Source organism: Pristiophorus japonicus, chromosome 13 (genome assembly GCF_044704955.1).
Source record: "Pristiophorus japonicus isolate sPriJap1 chromosome 13, sPriJap1.hap1, whole genome shotgun sequence".
In the NCBI taxonomy this organism is placed as follows: Eukaryota; Metazoa; Chordata; class Chondrichthyes; family Pristiophoridae; genus Pristiophorus; species Pristiophorus japonicus.
The window spans coordinates 97,596,777-97,623,308 of NC_091989.1; the positions used below are offsets into that span (position 1 = coordinate 97,596,777).

Sequence of the window (26,532 nt, forward strand, 5' to 3'; positions counted from 1 at the left end):
CTTCATAAATTCATGCTGACTCTGCCTGACCGAATTTTGCTTTACCAAATGTCCTGCTACTGCTTCTTTAATAATGGACTCCAACCACAGCTGTTAGGCTAACTGGTCGATAGTTTCCTGCTTTTTGTCTGCCCCTTTTTTAAATAGGGACGTTCATTGGCTGTAAAGTGCTTTGAGACGTCCGATGGTCGTGAAAGGCGCTATTAAATACAAGTCTGTCTTTCTTTCTAATTTTCACCAATAACCCTAGTACTTGGCTTTCTCAGTGGCTTAGTGGGTGAAGACACTGTCCATGTCTAATGGCCACCCACACAAAGCAGAAGATTCCATATCCAATGCCTGACCTGTGCTCGATATACTGAGGCAGAAGTTATAATTATACACAGCGCCTCCTCCTTCCCCAGTGTCCAATTCATTCGTGCATTAAAAGGTACATTACTCCACATGGTCCCCCAGGTGCCCAATTGTTAACGGCACTGTTCTGTGTGGAACTGAGCCCCGAGAGTCAATCCCCCACTCTATGTTGAATAAGCCGATGTCATCTAAGGTGCTACAATTGGCTTCGGAGCCTCCAGGGAAGAGGGATAAATTAGTCAGGGTTCTAGTTCCTGACCTCCGTCCAGTAAGCCCTGATGGAAAGTGCACTGTGTGGGGATATCAGGTCAGGACTGCATCAAGCAGTTCGATCCTTGCCTCCCCACAATGCCCTTGAGAATCGACCAGCATCAACTCTCCATGAAGAATTGCTTTCTCAGTGCTGGAACTGTAGTCCAGCGCGAGCAAACCTCCTTGTGGAGAGAAAACAACTTACACTTTAAAATGCAGCAGCTGGCATCGTGGCACCAAGTTGGAGAAATTACACTGAACTCCCGAGTGGCTCCCTGGGGGCTGGGAGGGAAGGGAAGAATGGCAGGGAGAATCATGCTAAAGTGGCCCTGGCACTTCCTGGCAGTGGACTATAGAGGGCGACATTGGCAGTTTTGGCAGCAGAGGAGGCCAGGCTTAGAAAACTGAAGTTTGTTCGATAAGTCGCAAAGGATGCAAGGATGCAAAAAGAAAGTTAGGAAAACAACGGAGTAGCCGGACATTGGAACAGTGTGCTGTTTTGTGCCATGTTTACAACACGAGTGGAGAGAATTTGTTTTGAAACTAAAATAATAAGTAAATGGCAGATCAGTTATTCTGCACTGTCCTCACCCATCTCCTTGTCGCTGGTTAGGACATGGGACCGGCAGAGGGTTAGGGATGAGGGCTCCCTGCCTTCTCACTGTGTTCGGACAATGAATGAGGCAGGAACAACACAGACCTGTTGAGGTTTCCTTTGCTGTACATAGTCTTGCCAGTTCAGGGTACAAGGCCAGCCCCTGCACAGAGATTTTAGATTACAAGTTCTACAAACTATTAATCCATCATCAGTGTTAAAGAAAAAATCTAGCTTTATAAAGATTATAAGCCGCCTTTTCACAAGTTCTTTTTCCTCTTTCCCAAATTCTCTCCTCTCTCCCGAAGGCACTGACTAATGTTGGGGTACAGTCCCACAAGTGACTTTTCTTTATGCAAGCCCGGCAAGTGTTGCCGGGCTATTGGACGGTCGTGGTCTTTACAGCCAAGCCTCACCGACGTCCCCAGACTCCCGAGAAATGTGTGCACCAGCAAAATGCAGTTCGGAATTTACATACAATTTATTGCCTAAAACTCTGCCTGTATCCACTTTACTAGCAGTCATGCCCATGTAATATTCATATTCAAATCATTCGCAGACCACATGGCGCAGGTTGTGTTGGGTTATACAGGCTGTATTACATGGGCTATATTAGGAATTGCAGGCTGCATAATGTAGGGTGTGTGGGTGATATAGGCTCCATCACCCACAGGGCCATAATGGGTGCTACTATAAATCCTTCGATTAGATTCCAGCCTGTAACTCACTCCCAGGTATTCATTATTGGGCTAAAAATTCGCCGACCTCGTGACCGTTTTTTTTGTCGCTATTTCGCCATTTTTTGTGAAAAACTGGTCGGCGGGAAATTGAGAGAAGTCTTGCGACGGCGGTTTTTAAGACTCGACATATCGCTTTCACCAAAAATTTGGCTTAGCGCGGACCTGTATTTAGGGCGAAAAATATCAGCAGGTAAAAAGCTGCGTTGTAGCCCTTGGAGCAGCAGTATGAAGACCTGCAAAAAAAAGGTAAGTTAAAGGTTTTATCTTTTAATTCTTTGTCAGCGATTCGATAGTTATGTGTCTTGTGAATGCTTCGGGATTTTTTATTTTTTTACATTTTTTGGGGGGTGCTTTCCCCCTCCCAAGGCCCAACTTGCAGCGGTATCGGCCTCGGAGTAAAGTTGCAGAACATTCCCGGTTTGCGCCACGAATCCTCGTGCAACGCCGATTTTTACCGCTGTGCAAATTGAAGCCTGAATTTTAGGCCTCGTAGTGGTAGTGAAGCGAAAACGGTATTTTTGGCGAAAACATACCGTTTGCCAAAAAACTAATTTCTAGCCCTATATATAAACCATCTGAGCCCCTCGATTAGATTCCAGCCTGAAAATCACACTAGAGGGGTAATAGCAAATAAAAACCAGAGAGGTATCTTCCAGATAACTGTACCAGGAATCCCGTTGTGTTGTTGAGCAGACAGCGGAAGCGACACTCGAAGCTGCGGTTCAGGAATTCAGAGTTCTCTGGCGGCAGGTGATCGGGTTGGCACAAAGTCTCCCCTCCGCTTGAACAGCCTGCACCTACAAGCAACAAAGAAACGTTAGACCTGTGCTCATTTAAAGATCGACACTGCAATAAACAAACAAATCAACCATGCTTCAGTTCAGTCACTTGACACCGATACTTAGAAAGTTACCAAATCCACAGGAACTGCTGTCCCGCAGGGGGCAGGCAGTCTTGCAGACATTCAGCTCAGACCCCCTACACTGGGGGAGGTAACCACCAGGATTCTGCTGATGGCGTTGGGTACTTTACCAGCTGAAATGGTGTTAGCGGCAGACAGGAAAGGATGTCTATTTGAGCAACCGAGCACACGATAGATAGAAAACAAAAAACAGAATAGCGTTGTCAGCCTCGGCTCAGTGGGTAGCACTCTTGCCCGAGTCAGAAGGTTGTGGGTTCAAATCCCACTCCTGAGACGTGAGCATAAAATCTAGGCTGACACTCTCAGTGCAGTACTGTGGGAGCGCTGCACTGTCGGAGGTGCCGGCTTTTCACTGAGGTGTTAAACCGAGGCCCCGTCTGCCATCTCAGGTGAATGTGAACTATTTCGAAGAGGAGCTGGAGGTTTCTGGTCTGTCCTGGCCGCTAGTTATTCCTCAGCCAACATCACATTTTTTTAAAAAACAGGCTCTCTAGTCATTTACTCATTACTGTTTGCGAGACATTACTGTGTATGCGCAAATTGGCTGCCATGTATCCTGCATTATAACAGTGAGTACACTTTAAAAACACTTAATTGCCTGTAAAATGCTTTGGGACGTCCTCTGGTTGTGAAAGGTGCTATATCTTTCTTTACTTTTATGCAACCTCCCATCACCTGCCTCGGGTCGCCTTTGAAATGTATGAAGATTAATGAAGACAAAACTCCAGTTGTGTGGAAAAGGACGGCCCAATTCTACAAGCTACATGACTAGGAGGAACGTTCTGTGCAGCCTCTCCCATTGTTTGCAGTGGTATTTGCCTAAGACAGGTAATTACAGGCGGATCCAAGGCTAAAAACAGCAGAGGGAGCTGAATTGTAATTTTTCACATTTTCCTTCAAAAGTGCTGAAGTCAGCATTAAGCCGAGAACAGATTCATCTGCGGAAACAAAGATAAGAGACAGCCACTTTATGTCACATGTGGGAGGGCCAGTGTCCTCATACATAGTGACTGCCAATACACTCCCCCCCACCAATGCACGTTATTGTAAGATAGCAAACTGTATGGAAAAGGGAAGCTGAGGACTCGGCTTCAAATTAAACCACAACAGCAGCAAAAAGGAGCTCGGGCTCAAACTGCCCAAAGGCCAAGTATTGATATCAGGACGGTCTTCACACAGAGAGATTAACAACAGAAGATGTCACAGGGAGGATAGCAAAGGCAATCTTTCAAAAAAACAGTTGGACGCTGTGCTTGAGGAGCAGGGAGAAAACCAGCAGGTTCTTTCTGGATAGATAAGTTAGGATGTGCCAAATGGCCTCCCTGATCGGTATCGCTCACGAAGTAGAATCCCTTCAAAATGTGCCACTGAGTCACTTGTACATCACATCACTGTACTAGAACTGCCCCATGGCTCTCCTCCCCTCCCTAAATTCTCTTTCACTAAGAGAGAGTAGGTTTTATTTTAGTTCAGAGTCCATTTGCTCCTCGCATCAAGTAATTCTACCAAATCAGGAATCCCCCTCACATAGTCTTACCGTATCACTCCTCTCCTGAAGACACTGCCTCAATTTGCAGTATGGCTCAACAGTGGCAATAGCCCTCCAATACCTCTCGTCTTGTTCGCAGGCTCTTTGGCTGTGAGGGTAATCACAACTGGATGCTGCCCACACACAAACCCACCCCATTTCCAGTTAGTGAATTCAAATGTAACTTACTCAGTGCAGTGGAAATGGAGATCAGTTAACTCAGTACAGAGAAGGTATCTGAACTGGGACCTTTTCGGGCTGTGTGACTTGGTTCCACAACAGACAGTGCATTTACCCACTCAGCTTATTGGATAGAGTTGTAATGTAACCAAACCTGAAATAGATCCCCACTGTAGTCTGGCGATAAGAGGTGAAATATAGGGCAATCTTTATCCTCCCTTTGTGTTCGCAGCAAAATTATAATAACGGAAATTATCAAGACGACGCCTGAGCGGGTCAGTTGAGTTACAAATGATTCGGCTAAAGACTTGCCCTTTGTATCACAAAGTTGACTCCTTTGTGCAGATAGAATTTTCCAAACCAAGATTCAGATAGCATAGAATGATACAGCTCAAAAGGCTGCCAATTAGTCCCACACCCCCGCATTTTCCCTATAGCCCTGCAAATCTTTCCTCTTCAAGCATTTATTCAATTCCTTTTTGAAAGTTAATATTGAATCTACTTTCACCAGCCTTTCAGGCCATGCATTCCAGATCATCATAACTCACTGCATAAACAATAACCTACGCATTTCACCCCTGGTTTTTAAGCCAATTACCGTAAAAAAAATTAGCCCCTTTGAAAATTAACCTCATCTCCCACTCTCCCCATCGACAATCCCCCCCAAAGAATGCTGCCGTGAAGCACAGAACCTCGACATAGGTCAAGGAGGCACCGGTTTGCATCCATGACTCACCACCTGGTATCTCCCTGTCCTAACTGGGTCTACAATCCTCCAATTAGAGGACAGGTCCAATTGAGGCGTGAGAGAGTGGTTACCGAGTGCAGTCGGCAGAGGTCCTGCAGTAGGCTGCTTATCCACCCTCCTGGCTGGGAACCACACTCTGCCCAGGGGAAGGGGACAGGAGAGGAAGTTAAAGAATCTACGTATTTTATCAATAATAATGAAATGGGTTACGAACAGTTTCCAATCTTCAACATTAGATAGTGATGGACAACAGTATCTACAGATAGTGGGAAATGCAGATTTTGAAAGCTGAAAATGACATACAGTGCTCATGGCGTTACTGCAACTCACTCATACAAACTTTCCTTAGTGACAGGTTAAAGAGAAAACAGGCAATTGCTTGATGCTCCTTTTTAAAACAAAAATAGGAGCAGGAGTAGGCCATACGGCCCCTCGAGCCTGCTCCGCCATTCAATAAGATCATGGCTGATCTGATCTTGGACTCAACTCCACTGCCCCGCCCGCTCCCCATATCCCTGGACTCCCTTATCGTTCAAAAATCTATCTCCACCTTAAATATATTCAATGACCCGGCCTCCAAAACTCTCTGGGGTAGAGAATTCCAAAGATTCATGACCCTCAGAAAAGAAATTCCTCGTCATTTCCATTTTAAATGGTCGATCCCTTATTCTGAAACTATGCCCCCTAGTTCTAGTCTCCCCTATCAGTGGAAACATCCTCTCTACATCCACCCTGTCCAGCCCCCTCATAATCTTATACGTTTCAATAAGATCACTAGGCATCACAACTGCTGTCAATATCCGCAGAGTAACGTCAATGTGTGGCTGGAATTCCCCCACGTGTTACGTGCAACAAAATCAAAATTTCGCTTATGACGAACATGTTCATGCCTTTGCTACATTTAATGCAGGGACTAAATCCCCCCTCCCCCCCGTGGCGGTGCAATGACAACAGAACGTGAGGGTTTTTGACGTGACACTGAACAGGGCGACCTGGTGGGCCTCAGCACATTCCTACCTTTCACCTTCGCCCCTCCTTCTGTGCTGGGCAAAGGTGGGCTGAAAGCCCAGTGAAGCTGTCGGCGGAACCCTTCACGGTCCTGTGTGTGGATCAGCTCAAACACACTCTGAGCGATGATATCCGACTGAAATTAAACAACAAGGAAAACGTTAAATTCCACAGGACAAAAAACATACTTGGTTCAGAAGGAGACGCAGCATCCAGGGAACTAGGCTGTCATTATACTTGTTTAGAAGGATGTGAGGGGATCTCATAGAAACATATAAAATTCTGATGGGACTGGACAGGTTAGATGCAGGAAGAATGTTCCCGATGTTGGAGAAGTCCAGAACCAGGGGTCACAGTCTAAGGATAAGGGGTAAGCCATTTAGACCGAGATGAGGAGAAACTTCTTCACTCAGAGAGTTGTTAACCTGTGGAATTCTCTACCACAGAGAGCTGTTGAGGCTAGTTCATTAGATATATTCAAGAGGGAGTTAGATGTGGCCCTTACGGCTAAAGGGATCAGGGGGTATGGAGAGAAAGCAGGAAAGGGGTACTGAGGGAATGATCAACCATGATCTTATTGAATGGTGGTGCAGGCTCGAGGGGCCGAATGGCCTACACTTGCACCTATTTTCTATATTTCTATGGACACTGTCCTCATTACACTGCCAGGGTCTGAACTGTGAAAGGATCCGTTCTCTCCGGAGGATCACGCACCGTGGCCATTACGAAAGTTGGGTTAAGTAGGCCAGTCTTCAACCAACCATTGTGTTCATTAGCAAGGTATTCAATTTTTTTCACAAAGAAATGAAAGGTTTGTATTTATACACCCCCTTTCACACCTCTCAGCAGCTTCTCAAAAAGGGCTGAGTGCAATTTGAAGTGCAACAGCGATTATTTAGGTAATATGGCAGCTATTTTGCATGCAGTAATATCTTCCAAACAGAAATGAAGCAAATGTAATGTTATGCACCTGTGAGTATGCTCACAGGTTTGCAGAGCTGTTGAATTGTGAGTGGTTTAGCCAGTCATATGATAGTCACAATACTCAATAAAACCCCAGCCAGTTGGGTTCAGGGGGATCCACAATGAGGCAGGTGGTTGCGAGCCTGCTGGATGAACTGCTAATGTGTAGTGTGATTGCTAAACTTTTCCTAATAAACCAACTCATTCTGAATAGCAACGTGCTGCTATGAATTCTTAAGCAAAGAATCCATGAAGCAAATACATTACAGTAAATGACAAGAGAATCGGTTTTGATGGTGTTACTGAGGGGAAAACATTGCTCAGGACTCTAGGAAAACTCCCTACTCTTCTTCAAAATGCACCACGGCACCTTTAATGTCTCCCTTGAATCACGAACAGCCTGGGTTCAACATCTCAGCCAAACGACAGCACCTCCAACAATGCAGCACTCCACTTATTGCACTGGATTACGGCGTCAAGTTTCAACCTTCTGACTCAAGAGGAAACAGTTTGGCTTATTTGGTAGCACGGACACTCAATGGACAGGGATTCATATTCAGATATAGTTCCACAGGTGCCTATAACTTTATAAAGTGGCTAATATTTAGGCGCGAGCCTACACAATTAGTTTTAGGAGAGGGCCATTACTGACAGCCTAATCTTCTTATCTAATATCCATAAACATGTATTTTCATCAGGGATCACTGGATTGCAACCAGGAGCAGGAACTTTGGTCGATTTATGCTAGTTAGGGACCAAGTGGCCAACTGTAGAAACGCTACCGTTACCAACCCTAAAATCAGCAAACTCCGGGATCGAACCTGGGACCCAATTGGTGTGGATGGCTCCGCACCACATCAAAACACTGGGCTGGTTATTCTACAGAGTGTATCTACAGTCTGTAACAGTTCAAGAGGCAAACATACCTGACGGAAGCCCAGGTAATCCTGAATCGTTGGCGAAGAGTAGAAAATGATCCCATCTGGTGTTACCACAAGTACAAAGCCATTCAGTGCCTGCGGAGAAGAAATGCACATGGAGCCTTACATTCTTTTTAAAAATCACCACTTAGTCACCAATAACATATACATGCAGAAGACCAAGGGCAGGTCTGCCAGCCTATAGCTCAGAAAGTGATACAAGACCCCATCAATGGACTAGTGCTGCCCCACAGAATAGATATCAACAGTCGCTGCAGCCTAAACAAGCTGAAATGTATTTTCTTCTTTTTGGCCAACCTACTCCCAAACCTCTAGCACTGTCACTTGGTAATTTTCTGCACATTGATGTGTCTGTCGCACCTATTGCATGTCTGAGCATGGCTTAATGAAGACCGTCTCTCCAATCTTTCATTTGTTTCCTCCCTTATGAAGATAGGTTGAGTAGGTTGGGCCTATACTCATTAGAGCTCAGAAGGATAAGAGGTGATCTTATCGAAACATATAAGATAGAGGGGTCTCGACAAGGTGGATGCAGAGAGGATATTTCCACTCATAGGGGAAACTAAAACTAGGGGGTATAGTTTCAGAATAAGGGATCGCACATTTAAAACTGAGATAAGGAGGAATTTCTTCTCTCAGAGGGTTGTAAATCTATGGAATTCTCTGACCCAGAGAGCTGTGGAGGTTGGGTCATTAAATATATTTAAGGCGGAGATAGACAGATTTTTGAGCAATAAGGGAGTAAAGGGTTATGGGGAGCGGGCTGGGAAGTGGAGCTGAGTCCATGATCAGATCAGCCATGATCTTATTAAAAGGCGGAGCGGGCTCGAGGGGCCAGGTGGGCTACTCCTGCTCCTATTTCTTATGTTCTAATGGGAAGGGTCTGATGCCCACTGAGCACTTCCCAACAGCAGTGCCGATTGGGAAAAATCCATCTCCCATCAGTGCCAGGTGTAAGAAACGGTACCCAGTGTGAAAAGACAAACTACTCAGCATGCTGAAATTTATCCCAAGTATAAAACAAATAAAAGCAGAATGTTGATCTGTGCTAGTCTGTGTCACTGCTGTGTTTTAGTTTTTTTTTGTTAATATGGAGGGGAGGCAACAATAAACATTGTACAAACATTATCTTCTTTCCCCTTCCCCACCCCCAATTCTTTCCCCCTATACAGCCGATGATTCATGCTAGGTTATGGTTCCATGGGTGCTGGCCATCTTCTGGCACTTTGCTTAAGTGGCCACTCTTCATGTATGCACTGGGATAGGTAGGTGCAGGAGGTATTACAGCACATGTCTCATACAATTATCAATAAATACACACTTCCCAGCGGAATTCTCTACCCAGGGAATCAGGAGTATGAACGGCTGGCTGATGATTCTTTGTTTCTCCTTCCTACCTTGGCAATAACCGAGACCAATTGTAGCACCCTACCTCCTGGTCTGAGACCAGCTAACGCAGGCAGAGGATCGACCTTTGGACTTCCCTGGTCGGTTATGGTCCACTGGGCAGTCCAAGTCACTCACTGCCATTTAGTTCCTCATATAAGTGTTTCCTACTTCAAAATTATGAGGAGTTCCGATAGAGCGGATAGTGAGAAAAGGCTTCTGCTGGCAGGAGGGTCAGTAACCAGAGGACACAGATTTAAGGTCATTGGCAAAAGAATCAGAGGAGAGATGGAGAATGTCTTTACTCAGCAGGTTAAGGTGGTCAAGAATGCACTGACTGAAAGGGCAGTGGAAGCAGATTCAACAGTAACTTTTAAAAAGGAAATTGAATATCTACCTGAAAAGGAGCAATTTGCAGGGCTATGGGGCGTGAGACTAATTGGATAGCTTTTTCAAAGAGCCGACACAGACACAATGGGCCGAATGGCTTCCTTCTGCGCTGTGCGATTCTACTTGAACAAAAAGGAAACTTGTAGCCAGTTTCAGTGAACCAGCAATTTGAGAACATGACAGAAAGAGAGAAAATGCCAGGAATGCACAGCGGATCAGCTAGTCGAGATGCTCGGACAATGGGCCCCACCTGAAACACAAACCTATCTTTTCTCTTTCAGATGTGGACGAACCTGTTGCGCATTTCCAGCCTTTATCTTTTATTTTAAATCAGATTTTTAACATTCATTAGCCGTGAACTGTAAGCAACCCTGAAGGGAATTGGCAGCAGAAATGGGTCATTTGTAGAAATATGTTGTCAGTCTGGAAGTCACTTCCACCTGGCGAAAGATTGATAGCAAAAGGAAAGGCATGATTGTAGCGTGCCGAGTGTTACTGGGATCAGAGCCAAATTCTGAAGGCAGTTTTATGTTAATTGGCCTCAGTCCAGCCAACACACTCACGTACACCACAAACTTGAGAAATGCAGCATATGGCTGTCGGGCAGTCTGTTTTATTGCCATCTACCTCTGCCTGCCATATCTGGAACTCTTAGACCCTCTCATTTCCCCAGTTCTTTGAGTAGTGACTTAGCTGGGGATGCGATTCTACACATGCTGATCCCCTCTGGTAGCCCACCCGACTGGTTATCATCCATGTATGAACTCGTGCTGGCAGGCTAATAGACCATGCGCAGCGTCTTCCCTGTACGTACCCCATTTCCACATGTTCCATGAAATAAAATTTAAAAATGGGGGTTCCTGGGCTATGAAGAGGCTGACCGATTCCCACCCATCCCTCACACCATGCCCAGGTCACTGGGGAATTATGGGCATTTGGGTGTGGTACAGGAGGCTAATGATGGAACCATATCCCAGCAATAATTCAGTGCCTTCAGGAAAAGATCGGGTAAAGAAAAAGAATTGCGGGTAAAAAGTAATCTCCACATTTCTATTACAGTGTAAACCATTAAAATCTACTGGACCAACCAAAACTACGCACCTCACCAATCACATCTTCCCTTCCCCTCCCCTCTCAGCGTTCCGAAGGGACCACTCCCTCCGCGATACCGTGGTCCATTCCGCAGTCACCCCCAGCGCCCCCTCCCCTTCCCATGGCACATTCCCCTGCAAGCGCAGGAGATGCAACACCTGCCCTTTTACCTCCTCCCCTCCCACTATCCAGGGCCCCAAATACTCCTTCCAGGTGAAACAGTGATTTACTTGTACTTCTTTCAATTTAGTATACTGTATTGGTTGCTCACGATGTGGTCTCTTCTACAATGGCGAGACCAAGTGTAGATTGGGTGACCGCTTTGCAGAACACCTCCGTTCAGTCCGCAAGCGTGACCCTGAGCTTCCAGTTGCTTGTCACTTTAATATTCCACTCCATTCCCACTCTGATATCTCCATCCTCAGCCTCCTGCACTGTTCCAATGACACAATGTAAGCTCGAGGAACAGCACCTCATCTTTACAGCCTTCCGGACTCAACATAGAGTTCAACAATTTCAGAGCATAACCTCTGCCCATCTTTGGGTCCCTTTCCCTCCCCCCCTCCCCACTCATCTTATGTTTTTTTTCTTCTCTTTGTCTATAATGGCAGCTGGTCATTACTACACCATTCACACCCTGTCCAGATTAACCTTTTTCTGACTTGTGATTACCATTTTAATTTGGCCATCATCCCTTTTGTCTCTCTAATCTCTGCCTTCCACCCTATCACAGACCTTCCCTTTTGTTCTTTCTTCCCCTCCCCCTTTCAGTGCTTAAGAATGTGTTCTTTTCGAACATTCGGCAGTTCTGATGAAGGGTCACCGACCCGAAACATTAACTCTGTTTTCTCTCCGCAGATGCTGTCTGACCCGCTGAGATTGCCAGCATTCTCTGTTTTTAAGCTATGATGCAGTTTGGTTCATTTCGAATTCTGACCGTTTGAGCCCAAGGCAAGAGCAGTCAAGCTCTCGACTCACCTGTAGCAGGAAGTCTCCCTCTGGGACATCTGTGACCGGAACCAGTGGCAGGTGTGTGGGGGCACTGGCCGAGTCACTGCTAATTAAAGGCGACTGCTGCATGTTCCTGGTCTTCTGATTCTGGAGAGAAACTGCAAAGAGAAAAAGGGAAAAAATAAATCATATGCCGGCACTGCAATGTAACAACCGCCATGCGCAGTATTTTGAAGATCCTGCGCTGCCCCTTTAAATGACAGATCACAGGTGGGGAGGAAGGGGGCAATATTGGAGTTACAGAGCAAGGTGGGGTAAGAGAACCAAATCCAAATTGACATGAATTCTACTGAATGATCACATACTTTTAAATGTACTGGTATCGCTCACTTACTCCTTGCTACATTGATAGCTAACAGCCTGGGAGTGGCATTAGGAATGGGGAAATCCCGCCACAATGGACCATCGTACTGATGATGTAATTGGGGAGCAATTACAGGGTTGCTTGCAGACTGGGTTCAAGTAGCAATGCTGCAGCATAAAGACAGGGGTTATTAAAGGACCTCTGTAACCACACAGATATAGCGGAGCTTTGGTTATCTGCTCTCTGAAGAGCAGGCATGGTTGGGGCTGGATGGGTAGTGGACTCAGGTAGCTACCCTTGCAGCATGGGTTTGTACTTTAGGGGTAAGAAATTCACCCACGATTAGGGCTGGGGGAAGCATAAACAGTGGAGGGGGGGAGGGAAGGGTGTGTGATGGCAACAGATGGCCAGGGATAAAATTGTTCAGCAGAGGTGCTCGCTGGGGAGCTGCCACCCTGGGGGCCATGTTTATCGTGGGGACAAGTCCGACTGCGGTAACTGCAGACGAATCTTCCCGCTATCGGCTACAGGGAAAGTCATTGCAAGAATCCTTCTCAATCGTCTTCCCCGTGTGGCTGAAGAGCTCCTCCCAGAGTCACAATGTGGATTCCGTCCACTGAGGAGTACAACAGACATGATCTTCACCGTGCGACAACTACAAGAGAAATGTAGGGAGCAGCATCAGCCCTTGTACATGGCATTCTTTGACTTCACAAAGGCCTTTGACACAGTCAACTGTGAGGGATTATGGAGCGTCCTCCTCAGTTTCGGCTGCCCTCAAAGGTTTGTCACCATCCTCCGTCTGCTCTATGATAACGTGCAAGCCACGATCCTGACCAACGGATCCACCATAGACCCAATCCACGTCCAGAACGGGGTCAAGCAAGGCTGCATCATCGCACCAACGCTCTTTATGATCTTCTTTGCTGCAATGCTCAATCTCACCCTTAGCAAGCTCCCCGCTGGAGTGGAGCTAAATTATAGAACAAATGGGAATCTGTTCAACCTCCACTGCCTCCAGGCCACATCCAAGGTCGTACCATCCTCCATCATCGAACTACAGTACGCAGACGACACTTGCGTCTGCACACACTCGGAGGCCGAAATCCAAGCCATCGTCAACAGCTTCACCGAGGTGTACGAAAGCATGGACCTTACACTAAGGTCCTCCAGCAAGCTGACCCCACCACACAGCACCGCCCTTACCGATTATCAAAATCCACTTCGAGGCCTTGGACAACGTGGACCATTTTCCATACCTCGGGAGCCTATGGTCAGCAAGAGCAGACACTGACGACGAGGTCCAACACCGCCTTCAGTGCCCCAGTGCAGCCTTCGGTCACCTGAGGAAGAGTGTTTGAAGACCAGGACCTCAAATCCGGCACCAAGCTTATGGTCTACAGGGCAGTAGTGACACCTGCCCTCCTATATGGCTCAGAGACGTGGACTATATCACCAACGCTGACTCCGCCAGATCCTGTAAATCCATTGGCAGGATAGACGCACCACCGTCAACGTTATCGCTCAGGCCAACATCCCCAACATCGAAGCGCTGACCATGCTCAATCAGCTCCGTTGGGTGGGCCACATCTTCCGCATGCCCGACACAAAACTCCCAAAGCAAGCGCTCTACGTGGAACTTCGACAAGCGAGCCCCAGGTGAGCAGAGGAGACGCTTCAAGGGCGCCCTCAAAGCCTCCTTGATAAAGTGCAACATCCCCACCGACACCTGGGAATCCCTGGCCCACAACTTCCCAAAGTGGTGGAAGGGCATCAGAGAGGGCACTGAGCGCCTCGAGACTCGTCGCCGAAAACAAACAGAAATCAAGCGCAGATAGCGGAAGGAGCGTGTGTCAACCCAGACTCCCCACCCACCCTTTCCTTCAACCATTGTCTGCCCCACCTGTGACAGAGACTGTCGGTCCGGCATTGGACTCGTCAGTCACCAGAGAACTCACTTTTAAAGTGGATGCAAGTCATCTTTGACTCCGGGGGACTGCCTACAATGATGATCTGCTCTCTGAATTATTGTGGAAATTGGCAGACTAGCTGGAATCACAGCAGCATTTGACATGGTATTTGAACTGATTTGTCGCGAACTCCAGGTTCCGATTGTACAGGGTAAGTAACTCTCCGCTGAATGTCATTACCTGGTAGGATTTACTATCTCTGCAATCATTTAGCTTTAGGTTAGGAGACCAGCACCTGAGGTTCAGGGCAGGAGCAGGTGTCAGACTGACAGCACCACTTTCAAGAAGATCGCAAGTTACACATCAGCCTGACTTGGACATGCACCACCCTTCATTGCCCCCAGGTCAAATTCCTTAAAATTCCCCATCTATCACCATCATGGAAGACCCTGTGCCTCAAGGACTGCAGCTGTTCAAGAATGTCTACCACTGCTGTCTCAGGGCAACTAGGATGGGCAATAAATGCCTCCCTTACCAATATTGCCCACAGCCTGAGAATTAATTAAAAAAGAAATACAGCCAGAAAATAATCATTGACCTGTCTGATTCACGTATCTTCCGGTCTTCGAGCAGTGGGTCACGCAAGTACAAAAAGAACCATTGAAGGCGTTATACAGGTGCACTATAAAATCGGCTCAGCTGTCAACATTTTTCATCAACTTCAAGCCAGCGTATTTTAAATCCCATGTGCTGTTGTATTCACAGGATGACTGGTGTGGCAAATGGGGGAAAAAGTGTAATTTTTTGTTTATTCCTTCATGGGATGTGGGTATTGCCGGCAAGGCCAGCATTTATTGACCATCCCTATCTGCCCTCGAGAAGGTGGGGGGTGAGCCGCCTTTTTGAACTGCTGCAGTCCGTGTGGTGAAGGTACTCCCACAGTGCTGTTAGGGAGGGAGCTCCAGGATTTTGAAGCAGCGGCGGTGAAGGAACGGCGATATATTTCCAAGTCAGGATGATGTGTAACTTGGGGAACTTGGTGGTGGTGTTCGCATGCGCCTGCTGTCCTTGTCCTTCTAGGTAGTAGAGTTTGGGAGGTGCTACCCAAGAAGCCTTGGCGAGTTCCCACAGTGCATCTTGTAGATGGTACACACTGCAGCCACGGTGCCCCAGTAGTAGAGAGAGTGAATGTTTAAGGTGTGCCAATCAAGCGGGCTGCTTTGTCCTGGATGATGTCGAGCTTCCTGAGTGTTGTTGGAGCTGCACTCATCCAGGCAAGTGGAGAGTATTCCTGACTTGTGCCTTGTAGATGGAGGATAGACTTTGGGGAGTCAGGAGGTGAATACCCAGCCTCTGACCAGCTCTTGTTGCCACAGTATTTATGTGTCTGGTCCAGTTAAGTTTCTGGTCAATGGTGACCCGCAGGATGTTGATGGTGAGGGATTCGGCGATGGTAATGCCGTTGAATGTCAAGAGGCGGTGGTTAGACTCTTGCTTGTTGGAGATAGTCATTGCCTGACACTTGTGTGGTGCGAATATTACTTGCCAATATCAGCCCAAGCCTGCATGCCACCACAGACTGCTTCTTTATCTGAGGAGTTGCAAATGGAACTAAACACTGTAACCATCAACGAACATTCCCACTTCAGTCCTAATGATGGAGGGAAGTTTATGGATGAAGCAGCTGAAGATGGTTGTGCCTAGGACATTGCCCTGAGGAACTCCTGCAGCGATGTCCTGGGGCTGAGATGATTGAGCTCCAACAACCACAACCATCTTCCTTTGTACTAGGTATGACTCCAGCCAGTGGAGAGTTTTCCCCGATTCCCATTGACTTCAGTTTTACTAGGGCTCCTTGATACCACACTCGGTCAAATGCTGTCTTGATGTCAAGGGCAGTCACTCTCACCTCACCTCTGGAATTCAGCTCTTTTGTTCATGTTTGGACTAAGGCTGTAACGAGATCTGGAGCCGAGTGGTCCTGGCGGTACTGGGCATTGGTGAGTAAGTGTCGCTTGATAGTACTGCTGATGACATCTTCCATTACTTTGCCGTTGGAGAGTAGATTGATGGGTGGATTGGATTTGTCCTGCTTTTGTGGACAGGACATACCTGGACAATTTTCCACATTGTCGGATAGATGGCAGTGTTATAGCCGTAATGGAACAGCTTGGCTAGATGCGTGCTAGTTCTGGAGCATGACAGCCGGAATGTTCTCAGGGACCATAGGCTTTGCTGTATCCAATGCGCTCTGCTGTTTCTTGACATCTTGTGGAGTGAATCGAATTGGCTGAAGGCTGGCTTCTGTGATGGTGGGGACTTCAGGAAGAGGCCAACGCTTCAGCCTTGTCTTTTGCACTCATGTGCTGGGCTCCACCATCATTGAGGATGGGGATATTCTTGGAGTCCCCTCCTCCCATTAGTTGTTTAATAGTCCACCACCATTCATGACTGGATGTAGCAGGACTGCAAAGCTTTGATTTGATCGGTTGATTGTGGGATCACTTAGCTCTGTCTATTGCATGCTGTTTCCACTGTTTAGCATGCATGTAGTCCTGTGTTGCAGCTTCCCCAGGTTGGCATCTCATTTTTAGGTACGTCTGGTGCTGCTCCTGGCATGTTCATCTGCACTCCTCCTTGAACCAGGGTTAGTCCCCGGGCTTGATGGTAATGGTAGAGTGAGGGATATGTCGGGCCATGGGGTTAGATTGTGATTGAATACAATTCTGCTGCTGCTGATGGCCCACAGCGCCTCATGGATGCCCAATTTTCAGTTGTTAGATCTGATCTGAATCTATCTCATTCAGCACGGTGGTAGTGCCACACAACACGATGGAGGGTATCTTCAGAGTGAAGACGGACTTCGTCTCCACAATGACTGCGCAGTGGCGTCATGGACAGATGCATCTGTGACAGGTAGATTGGTGAGGACGAGGTGAAGTACGACCTGCCACAGGCCCAGTCTGGCAGCTCGGTCAGTAGTGACGCTACCGAACCACTCTTGGTGATGACATTGAAGTCCCTTACTCAGAGTGCACTCAGTGCTTCTTCATCAGCTGAGGGAGGGCAGTAGGTGATAATCAGCAGGACGTTTCCTTGCCCATGTTTGATCTGAAGCCATGAGACTTCATGGGGTCCAGAGTCAATGTTGAGGACTCCCAGGGCCAATCACCCCCTCCCACCCCCCAACTGTGTACTACTGTGCTGCCACCTCTGGTGGATCTGTCCTGCCGGTATGACAGGACATACCATGGGATGGTGATGGAGCAGTCTGCAACATTGACTGAAAGGTATGATTCTGTGAGTATGACTATGTCAGGCTGTTGCTTGACTAGTCTGTGGGATAGCTCTCTCAATTTTGGCACAAGTCCACAGATGCTAGTGAGGAGGAGTTTGCAGGGTGGCCTAGACTGGGTGTAGTATGAAATGGTCTTGAGTTTGGGGTCGAGGCGAAAAAGTTGTACTCTATATCTGACCGCTCCTTAAAACCTACCTCTTTGACCAAGCTTTTGGCATCTGCCCTAATATATCTTTTTATATGGCTCGGTGACAAATTTGATAACGCTGCTGTGAAGCACCTTGGGACATTTTACTGCATTAAGGGCATGATGTAAGGACAAGTTGTTGTTGTACTGCGCTTGACTTGGGAGTGAGAGATGCTGAAGTCAAGTCCCTGAAAGTTCCCAGCACTAACATTCCTACATTCCTCACCTTGATCTGCAAATAATAATGGTGATAGTTCCCACAAAAATAAATGAGATGGCTCAATGAGTTTATCAGGTGGATGAGCAGCAGCCATGAACCAGCCCACAGGAAAGATTGAGAGGGGTAAATTATGAGACAAGAAATTTAACAACTCCGGCATCACAGAGCCCTAGAAAGTGCTAGGGATGGAAGAGTGCAACAGGAGATTTCACAGAAATAGATACAACGGGGGCTACATTGGGCAGTGTAGCACCCGTTTTAGGCACTATGCAGCCTGAGACGCACGCACATACTTCTGACGGGAAGTGCTCGATGGTAAAGGGACTTGTACGCGTGCACCTAACCACCGCCGGCAGCATGCAGAGCAGGCAGACCATGACGTGAATCAGTGTTGATGCCAGCACTGCCATTTTCCACTGCACACTCACTCCAGTCTTAACTTCATACAGCTGAACACGACATTCAACTGAATAATGGCCCCCCCCCCCACTTCCCCTATTTTAAAGGGGTCATGAACTACTTACAGGCTCCCCTTAATTTTTTTTTGGGGGGGGGGGGGGATGCGGTCCCTTTAACGTGCTGTGTGGCCTATTCAAAATTTTGCGCATCCGTAAAATCTCCCATTGAAAAGCCAGTGAGTGACCCGCACCGAACCTCCAGACAGCTGCGTGGATTGCTTACAGATTAGTTGCTGGAGTATTTCTACTGGTTGCTGGTGCAATTGTACGTGTTTTTCGAGCTTCCTATGCTTGCCCAAAGTTTGAATAGTCTACAGAGAGTGGTTTGACTGGTGCTGAAGTATTATTCTAATCATTTAAAAGCTTGTGCTACAAGTTGCTTCCAGACATGGGAGGCCTGATAGTGTTTCCTCTGGGAATTGAGCAGGACTGGGAGAATGAAGAGAGGCCCTGCAGAGCAGGACAAGCTGCTGGAAGAGGGTGAAGGAGGAGGGGGAGAGGGGCTCTCAACAGGAGACCTTATCCACCGAGGGTCTTTCGAGAGCAATTCTCTGACCTCAACTTCAACGAAGGTCAATGCACGAGACGTCTTCGCTTTACAAAAGAGGTCATAAGAACATAACAAAGAGGAGTAGTAGGGTCACCTGGCCCCTCGAGCCTGCTCTGCCATTTAATAAAATCATGATCTGATCCTGGAATCAACTCCACTTCCCTGCCCACTCCCCATAACCCTTTATTCCCTTTTCGCTCAAAAATCTGTCCATCTCCGCCTTAAATATATTCAATGATCCAGCCTCCACAGCTCTCTGGGACAGAGAATTCCATAGAGTTACAACCCTCTGAGAAGAAATTCCTCCTCATCTCCATTTTAAATGGGCGGCCCCTTATTTTGAGACTATGTCCCCTAGTTTTAGTTTCCCCTATGAGGGGAAATATTCTCTCTACATACAGTTTGTCGAGCCCCCTCATTATTTTATATGTTTCGATAAGATCACCTCTCATTCTTCTGAACTCCAACGTGCATAGACCCAACCTATCTTCATAAGTCAACTCCCTCATCTCCGGAATCAATCGAGTGAACCTTCTCTGAACAGCCTCCAATGCCAGAATCTGCCAACTGCTGCAGCCACAACTGGAACCTCAAAGCAGGGCAAGGACAACATTGCCTGCGGCTGTCAAGATGACATGGCTCATAACTTGTGTGTGTCTGGCTCCTTCCAGGCTGCTGGAGGTATAGGCAACATCTCGCAGATTACAGCACACTGCTGCATTAGGCACGTCACTGAGGCTCTCTATGCACAGAAACAGTTTAATCTCATTCTCTCTCACCAGAGACAAGCAGGTGGAGTGAGCTCGAGGTTTTGCACGGATCGCAGGGTGCTATTGGCTGCGCCCGTATTGCCTTGCGTGAGCCTCATCATGAACGGAAAGGGATTTCACTCCCTCAATGTTCACCTGTGTGACCACAGGCGGCGCATTAGGCAGGTGAATGCCCGTTACCCTGGCAACACTCACTATTCCTTCATTCTGCGGCAGTCCTCTGTGCCACCTGTATTTGGCCGGCTATGGCAAGTCACAGGCTGGCTACTGGGTAACATGGGTTACCAACTCATGACATGGCTCATGACTCCAGTCCGAAACCCATGCACATTGGCACAGCGGGTCTACAGCGAGAGTCATGCTGCCACAAGGAACATTAAAGCACACCATCGGTATCCTCAAGCAATGCTTCTGATGCCTCGACTGTTCTGAAGGAGCCCTGCAGTACTCAGCTGAGCAGGTACCAAGATTTGTGGTAGTATGCTGCATGTTGCACAACCTCACCATTATGAGGGAATAGCCATTGCCACCATCTGTGAGGGGAGGAGCAGAAGAGCAGGAAGTGCTACAGGAAGTGAAGGAAGAGGAAAAGGAAGGAAAGAGGAATGGCAGCTATAACTTAGACATTCCTGTTTTTACCCAGGCTCTACGTGATGAAATAATTAATGAGCGATAGCAGTAACCTCAACCATACCTCCCCATTCACCAACAGTCCCACACTCCTTACCTTTCCTCTATCACCGAGCATCACATTGCTCTCTTCCCGGCAACACAAAAATAAAAGCCACCAGAAAATGCAAATTCCAATCCAATTTTATAAATTTAAGAAAAAGAAACACAGCGAATGACAGAGAAGGAATTAAGGTGAATTAGATAACGAGAAACAAAAGAGGGGGGGGGGGAAGAAAGAGAGAGAGAGAGAGAGAGAGAGAGAGAGAGAGAGAGAGAGAAAGAAAGAAAAAGAGGAGAGGGAGAAAGAAAGACAGAAAAAGACAATATTTTTAGAATTTGAATTTCAAATTCTTGGCCTGAACTATCTTGCCCTGATGAGCACAAAACTTACCAAATAATCATCATAAAACTGATAAAACCTCAATAGCCAAGATCCAATGCACTGAATCACATGGCTGAATAGATTTGAAGAAAATAATTAAGGCCGTGGTTGAGGTAAGATTTAGTTTGAGAAAGTGAAAGTAGAGAGTTGACTTTCAAACTGAAGCCTTTGGTTACAGATATATATTAAAAATGCAAAGTATTAAAATCGAGTCTGAAAACTGGCTTCTATCAACACCCAGCACTTCCTGCACTCTTTTAAAAAAAACACAGCTCTCAGCTGAGGCAGTGCAGGGACATGAGCTACATCGTTCATTTAGAAACAGGGATCAGCGTGCGGCGGCCCGGCCTGGAAATGCTGCAAGACCATCAGCAGGCCGGGGCCTTTGGAGGGAGCAGCGTGCGGTGACATGCCACTGCAGGGAGCAGCACGTGCTGCTGCAGGAGGGCAATGGCTGTAAAGCCAAGGACGCTGATTGCAGTGTGGGCAGGCAGAGCAGGAGGGGCGAAGGAGCGGCAAGAGTTTGTAGAAGGAAGTGACCACGGCACAGGAGAGGCGTGAGTTTGGGGCACAGAGGAGGCGAGGGCCCAGGGGCAGCACGGGTCAGCCCACACTGCGATATGTGTGCGTGCTGGGTCCGTGCAGCAAGTTGGTCTCCAGTCGTCCTGGTTAATCCTTGCCACTGGACCAAGACCTAGCTCTGTCAAGTCCGTGTGGTGGCTGGTGTGCAACAGCCACCACACGTTTAAAAAATCTACACACAGGCATCTTCCATCCTTCAGGATGTAGTTCAGGATCCGGAATTTTAGGTCCTTCGTCGAAACACTTGTGAACTCATCCCTTTTTGGTGTGGAAGCAAGTCGTCCTCGCTTCGAGCGACCGCCTATGATGAGAAACGGTACACTGAATCAGCGCCCAAGAGGATCTCAAAAGGATACAAGTTTAAAACAGATGCGAGGATTGTAACTAATTATAGAGGAAAATACCCCGGAGTAACATGGAATAGACTGTACCCTATTTAGTTATTGGCACTGAACCAAAGCTCCTTGAGAAATTTAGTGCGGCCAACAAGAACTGTTCTTCCACCTTTTACTCTCCAACCATCTGCTGTTCACTCCTACGCATTCTTAACGAAAATCCCAAAGAGACTCCTCTGGAGCCATGACCTCAAAGCATCATACCTGCCCTTGACCAATGGGCACTGCTGGCTGGTGGTGGGTCGACAACACTTGATTTCAACTTCTCTGGATTTGAGGAGCGGTGCGGATAGAACTGTATAGTACAGCTGCAGCTTCCATTCTGGGTTGCTATCCAAACACCTCTGCTGATCTGCTGAGGATCAGGATTGCTCGAGATGGCCCCCCCCCTCCCAGAGAGTAGGAAGGTCATTATCCAATGCTCACTGTCCAAACACACACGTGAAGAAATGCCAATTGGGCAAAGTACTGGAGGGATACCATGGAGCTCTATCACCACATGGGTTGCTGTATTCAGGAAAGGAAGGGTAAGCCAGAAAAACTGGGGGAAAAAAAATGATTGATGAAGCCTTATATCTCATGACTAAGGGCACTGGGTTATTGGTGTTTTAACATTAAACACTGAGAAAAATCACTGAAGTGTCAAATTTATTGCATAGAATTCTCTCAGGGCAAAACAGGGGCCATGCCCATCATTCATGCAAACAAGACACCCCTCCCACAGGAGGCTACACAAGTACAGCCACCACCAGACACTCAAATGAACATAACAAAACACACAGTGAAAAAGACCTGCGTCAGCTGTGGCTCAGTTGTTAGCACTATTGCCTCCGAATCAGAAGGTCGTAGGTTCAAGTCCCACCCCAGAGACTAGAGCACAAAAAAAAAATCTCGGCTGACACTCCAGTGCAGTGGGAGTGCTGCAATGTCGGAGGTGCAGTCTTTTGAATGAGACATTAAACCGAAGCCCCATCTGCTCTCTCCAGTGGACGTAAAAGATCACAAGGCACTATTTCGAGAGCAGGGGAGTTATCCCCGGTGTCCTGGCCAATATTTATCCCTCAATCAACATCACAAAAACAGATTATCTGGTCATTGTCACATTGCTGTTTGTGGGAGCTTGCTGTGTGCAAATTGGCTGCCGTGTTTCCTACATTACAACAGTGACTATATGTCAAAAGGTACTTCATTGGCTGTAAAGCACTTTGGGACATCCAGAGTCCATGAAAGGCACTATATAAATCCAAGTCAGTCTTTCTTTTAAATATTGTGCTAGGCACATGGCCAACAAGAGCTGGAGGCATGGAATGCGGTTTCCTGCAGAAAAGGGTGCAAATGTATCTCAAAATGAAAAAGAAACTGCAGAAAAAGTAACACTTTCTGAAATTTCTAGGTTCTAAATATCCTCAGGAAGTTCTGCTTAGCGCAGCTTGGTGGAACTGGGAACTTTGACTTTGGATAGAAAGCTCTGACTCCAAAGAAAAGCATCTATTCCCAAGTCCCACCAGACCAATCTCCCCGACATGAGGAAGTGGCATCCCAAGTGAATTGTGGAAAGCCCCATGATGTAGTGTCAGCTGTGTCCAAAAGTCGTGGTTTAACTCCAGAGACTCTAGAACAAAATCTAGGCCGACACTCCAGTGCGGTACTGAGGGAATGCTGCACTGCTGGAGGTGCCATCTTTCAGATGAGATGTTAAACCAAGGTCCCATCTTCCCTCTCAGGTGAACATAAAAGATGTTTGAAGAGCAGCAGGAATATTTATCCCTCAAGCAACATCACAAAAGAAGATGATCTAGTCAGTCATTCTAACAATGCTGTGTGAGCCTTTGCGGAGCACAATTTGGCTGGCATGCTTCCCTACATCACAACAGTGATTACACTTAAAAAAAAAAAGGACTTCAGTGCCTGTGAGACATCCCAAGGTCGGGAAAGGCTCTATCAAAATGCAAGTTTTCTGTGATTACAAAAGAACATTTGACATTGTTCTGCACAAAAGGCCTCAAGTTAAGCTAGTAGTGGGAATGCAGAGTAAACCTCGTCAATGCACAAGAAATTGGCTGAAGGGCAGGAAGCAGATTACATCAGGGTCGGGACAACTATCTTTCCTAATTTAGATCAACAATTTGAATTCAGCAGAGATACCAAACTCGGATGGGTTCAGAGGAGGCAGTGGCTCAGGAAGTACAAATTGAGTTGGATATTATAAATGGGAAGAACACCGACAGGTGATATTTAATATGGGCAAGTATAAAGTACTGCACGTAGGAGGAAGAAAATGAGTAACAGACATACTCCACTAAAGGGGTCAAATTGGCAAAAAGTGAAGATGAAACTTGGCACTCAACATGTCCAACCACTGCCGAGCAGCAAACAACAGAGCAAGTGAAATGTTAAATTATATAGCCCAACAGTAGAACACAGGGCATAGGAAGTCATGTTCAACCTGTACAATGGTCTGGTCAGGTCACACACATGATTGCCCTGTTCTTGTGCTGAGATACAAGGGAGCCATTCAAGTACTGGAGGCAGTTCAGAGAGTCACGGTATAAAGAAAGACCCAAGAAGTGTCAGCTGTGACTCGGTGGATAGCACTCTCGCCTCTGCTCAGAAGGTTGTGGGTCAAGTCTCAATCCAGAGACTTTAGCACAAAAATCCAAGCTGATACTCCAGTGCAGTACTGCCATCTTTCGGACGAGGCTCCATCTGTTCTCTCAGGTGGACATAAAAGATCCCATGGCATTACTTTGAAGAGGAGCAGGGGAGTTTTCCCTCGTGTCCTGGCCGATATTAATCCCTCAACCAACATCACAAACCGATTATTTGGTCATCATCGCATTGTTATTTTTGGGAGCTTGCTGTGCACAAATTGGCTGCCGTGTTTCCTACATTACAACAGTGACTACACTTCAAAAAGTACTTCATTGGCTGCAAAGCGCTTTGGGACGTCCGGTGGTCATGAAAGACACTATATAAATGCAAGTCTTCCTTTTTTCTTTCAAGAAACCTGGGCTCTGATGTCTTGAAAAGGGGTGAGCGAGAGGTGATTTTGCAAAAAGTACTTCAAATTAAATTAAAACATTAAAGTAGGACATGGGGATACAGGCCTAAAGTAGTAAAAGACAAATTTAGAACAGACGGCAAGAATCTTTTTTAAACTCAACAACTTGCATTTATAGAGCACCCTCAATGTGGTCAACACATGAAACGGACTCCAGATAGAGTATTGGAAGAAATAAAATGTTATTATTTATAGAACAGGTGAATGCCAGAAAGAGGACATTGCAGGATCTTTCAGGCTGGATATATTTTATCTATCCCAACACATCTAGTGCACTCCAATCAATAATTTCCTCCTCCGATTGCATCATCTCCACTGTCACTAAAGAATCTTTCACTGGCTCCCTTCTCTTCATTCTGTTCCTCAGTCACATTCAGATTTCATACATACGTTGATGGGCAGCTTGACCTCAGTCTCAACCCCTCAACTGCCGCCTTATCAGACTACCTGCGATTACCTGTCAATCCTCCAGTGCCGGTCTGCAACCTCACCAGAAACTCTGCTCATTTGCCACTGACTCCATCCCCCTCACCAGCCACTCTCGGTGAAGTAGACCCTCTGCAATTTTAGCCTCCTGCTCAATCCCGAGCTGAATTTTAGAACCCATATAAGAACATAAGAAATAGGAGCATGTGTAGGCCATACAGCCCCTCGAGCCTGCTCCGCCATTTAATACAATCATGGCTGATCCGATCATGGACTCAGGTCCACTTCCCTGCCCGCTCCCCATAACTCCTTATTCCTTTATCAGTTAAGAAGCTGTCTATCTCGGTCTTAAATTTATTCAATCTCCTGGCTTCCACAGCTCTCTGCGGTACAGATTTACAACCCTCAGAAGAAATTCCTCCTCATCTCAGTTTTAAATGGGTGGCCCCTTATTCCAAGATTATACCCCCTAGTTCTAGTCTCCCCCATTAGTGGAAACATCCTCTCTGCATCCACCTTGTCAAGCCCTTTCATAATCTTATACATTTCGATAAGATCACCTCTCATTCTCCTATTCATCCTACTATACTATACCTCCACAACATTGCCCGTTTCAACCTGGAAATCCTCAGACATGCCTCTGTAATTTCCAGACTCCATTATTCCAATGTTCTTCTTGCTGGTCTCTCATACTCCAACAAGTTCAACTTGTCCAATACTCTGTTGCACCCAACCTGTCCTGAACAAAGTCCTGGTCACCCATCATTTCAGCCTTCACTGATCTACATTGGCCCCCATTCCCCAATGAACTAAATTCAAAATCCTTGTCCTTGTCCCCTCCATGACTTTACCCCACTCCATCTTTGAAATCTGGCCCAACCCTACATTATATCCCCTCCTGAATGTGTTGTCGTTGTCTTGGTGTCACTGAAAATGTATTGGTACAGCTTACACTCCTCCCCTTTCAACTGTATTCTGGCGGGTTTCAATACATAAAAAACACATTGGTGTGGTGCATAGGAAATGTCTGAACAGGTTACAATACTGCAATCTGGTTTCAATAGGTTTTCTTGAGCTACAAAATTGTTCATTAAAAGGAGGCACCACTTTCATGAGAAACTATTCCAGTCTTTGGCGAGGTGGAGAGATTAAATACCACTTTCAGCACAATGAAGTCATAATTAATGGGTTTCTCTCAACACAACCA

The 26,532-nt window shown here is 46.7% G+C and overlaps 1 protein-coding gene across 1 annotated transcript in view; it reads right to left on the bottom strand.

Annotated features, from left to right (window-relative positions):
• LOC139278047 (aryl hydrocarbon receptor-like) overlaps positions 1-26,532 on the bottom strand; it is a 97,447-nt gene that overhangs the window by 35,322 nt on the left and 35,593 nt on the right. The window contains exons 4-7 of the mRNA XM_070896713.1: positions 12,078-12,208; positions 8,217-8,306; positions 6,337-6,463; positions 2,608-2,738 (exon numbers count right to left, since the gene is read on the bottom strand). Coding sequence (XP_070752814.1) covers positions 2,608-2,738; positions 6,337-6,463; positions 8,217-8,306; positions 12,078-12,208 — 479 coding nt within the window. The remainder of the gene's footprint in view (positions 1-2,607; positions 2,739-6,336; positions 6,464-8,216; positions 8,307-12,077; positions 12,209-26,532) is intronic.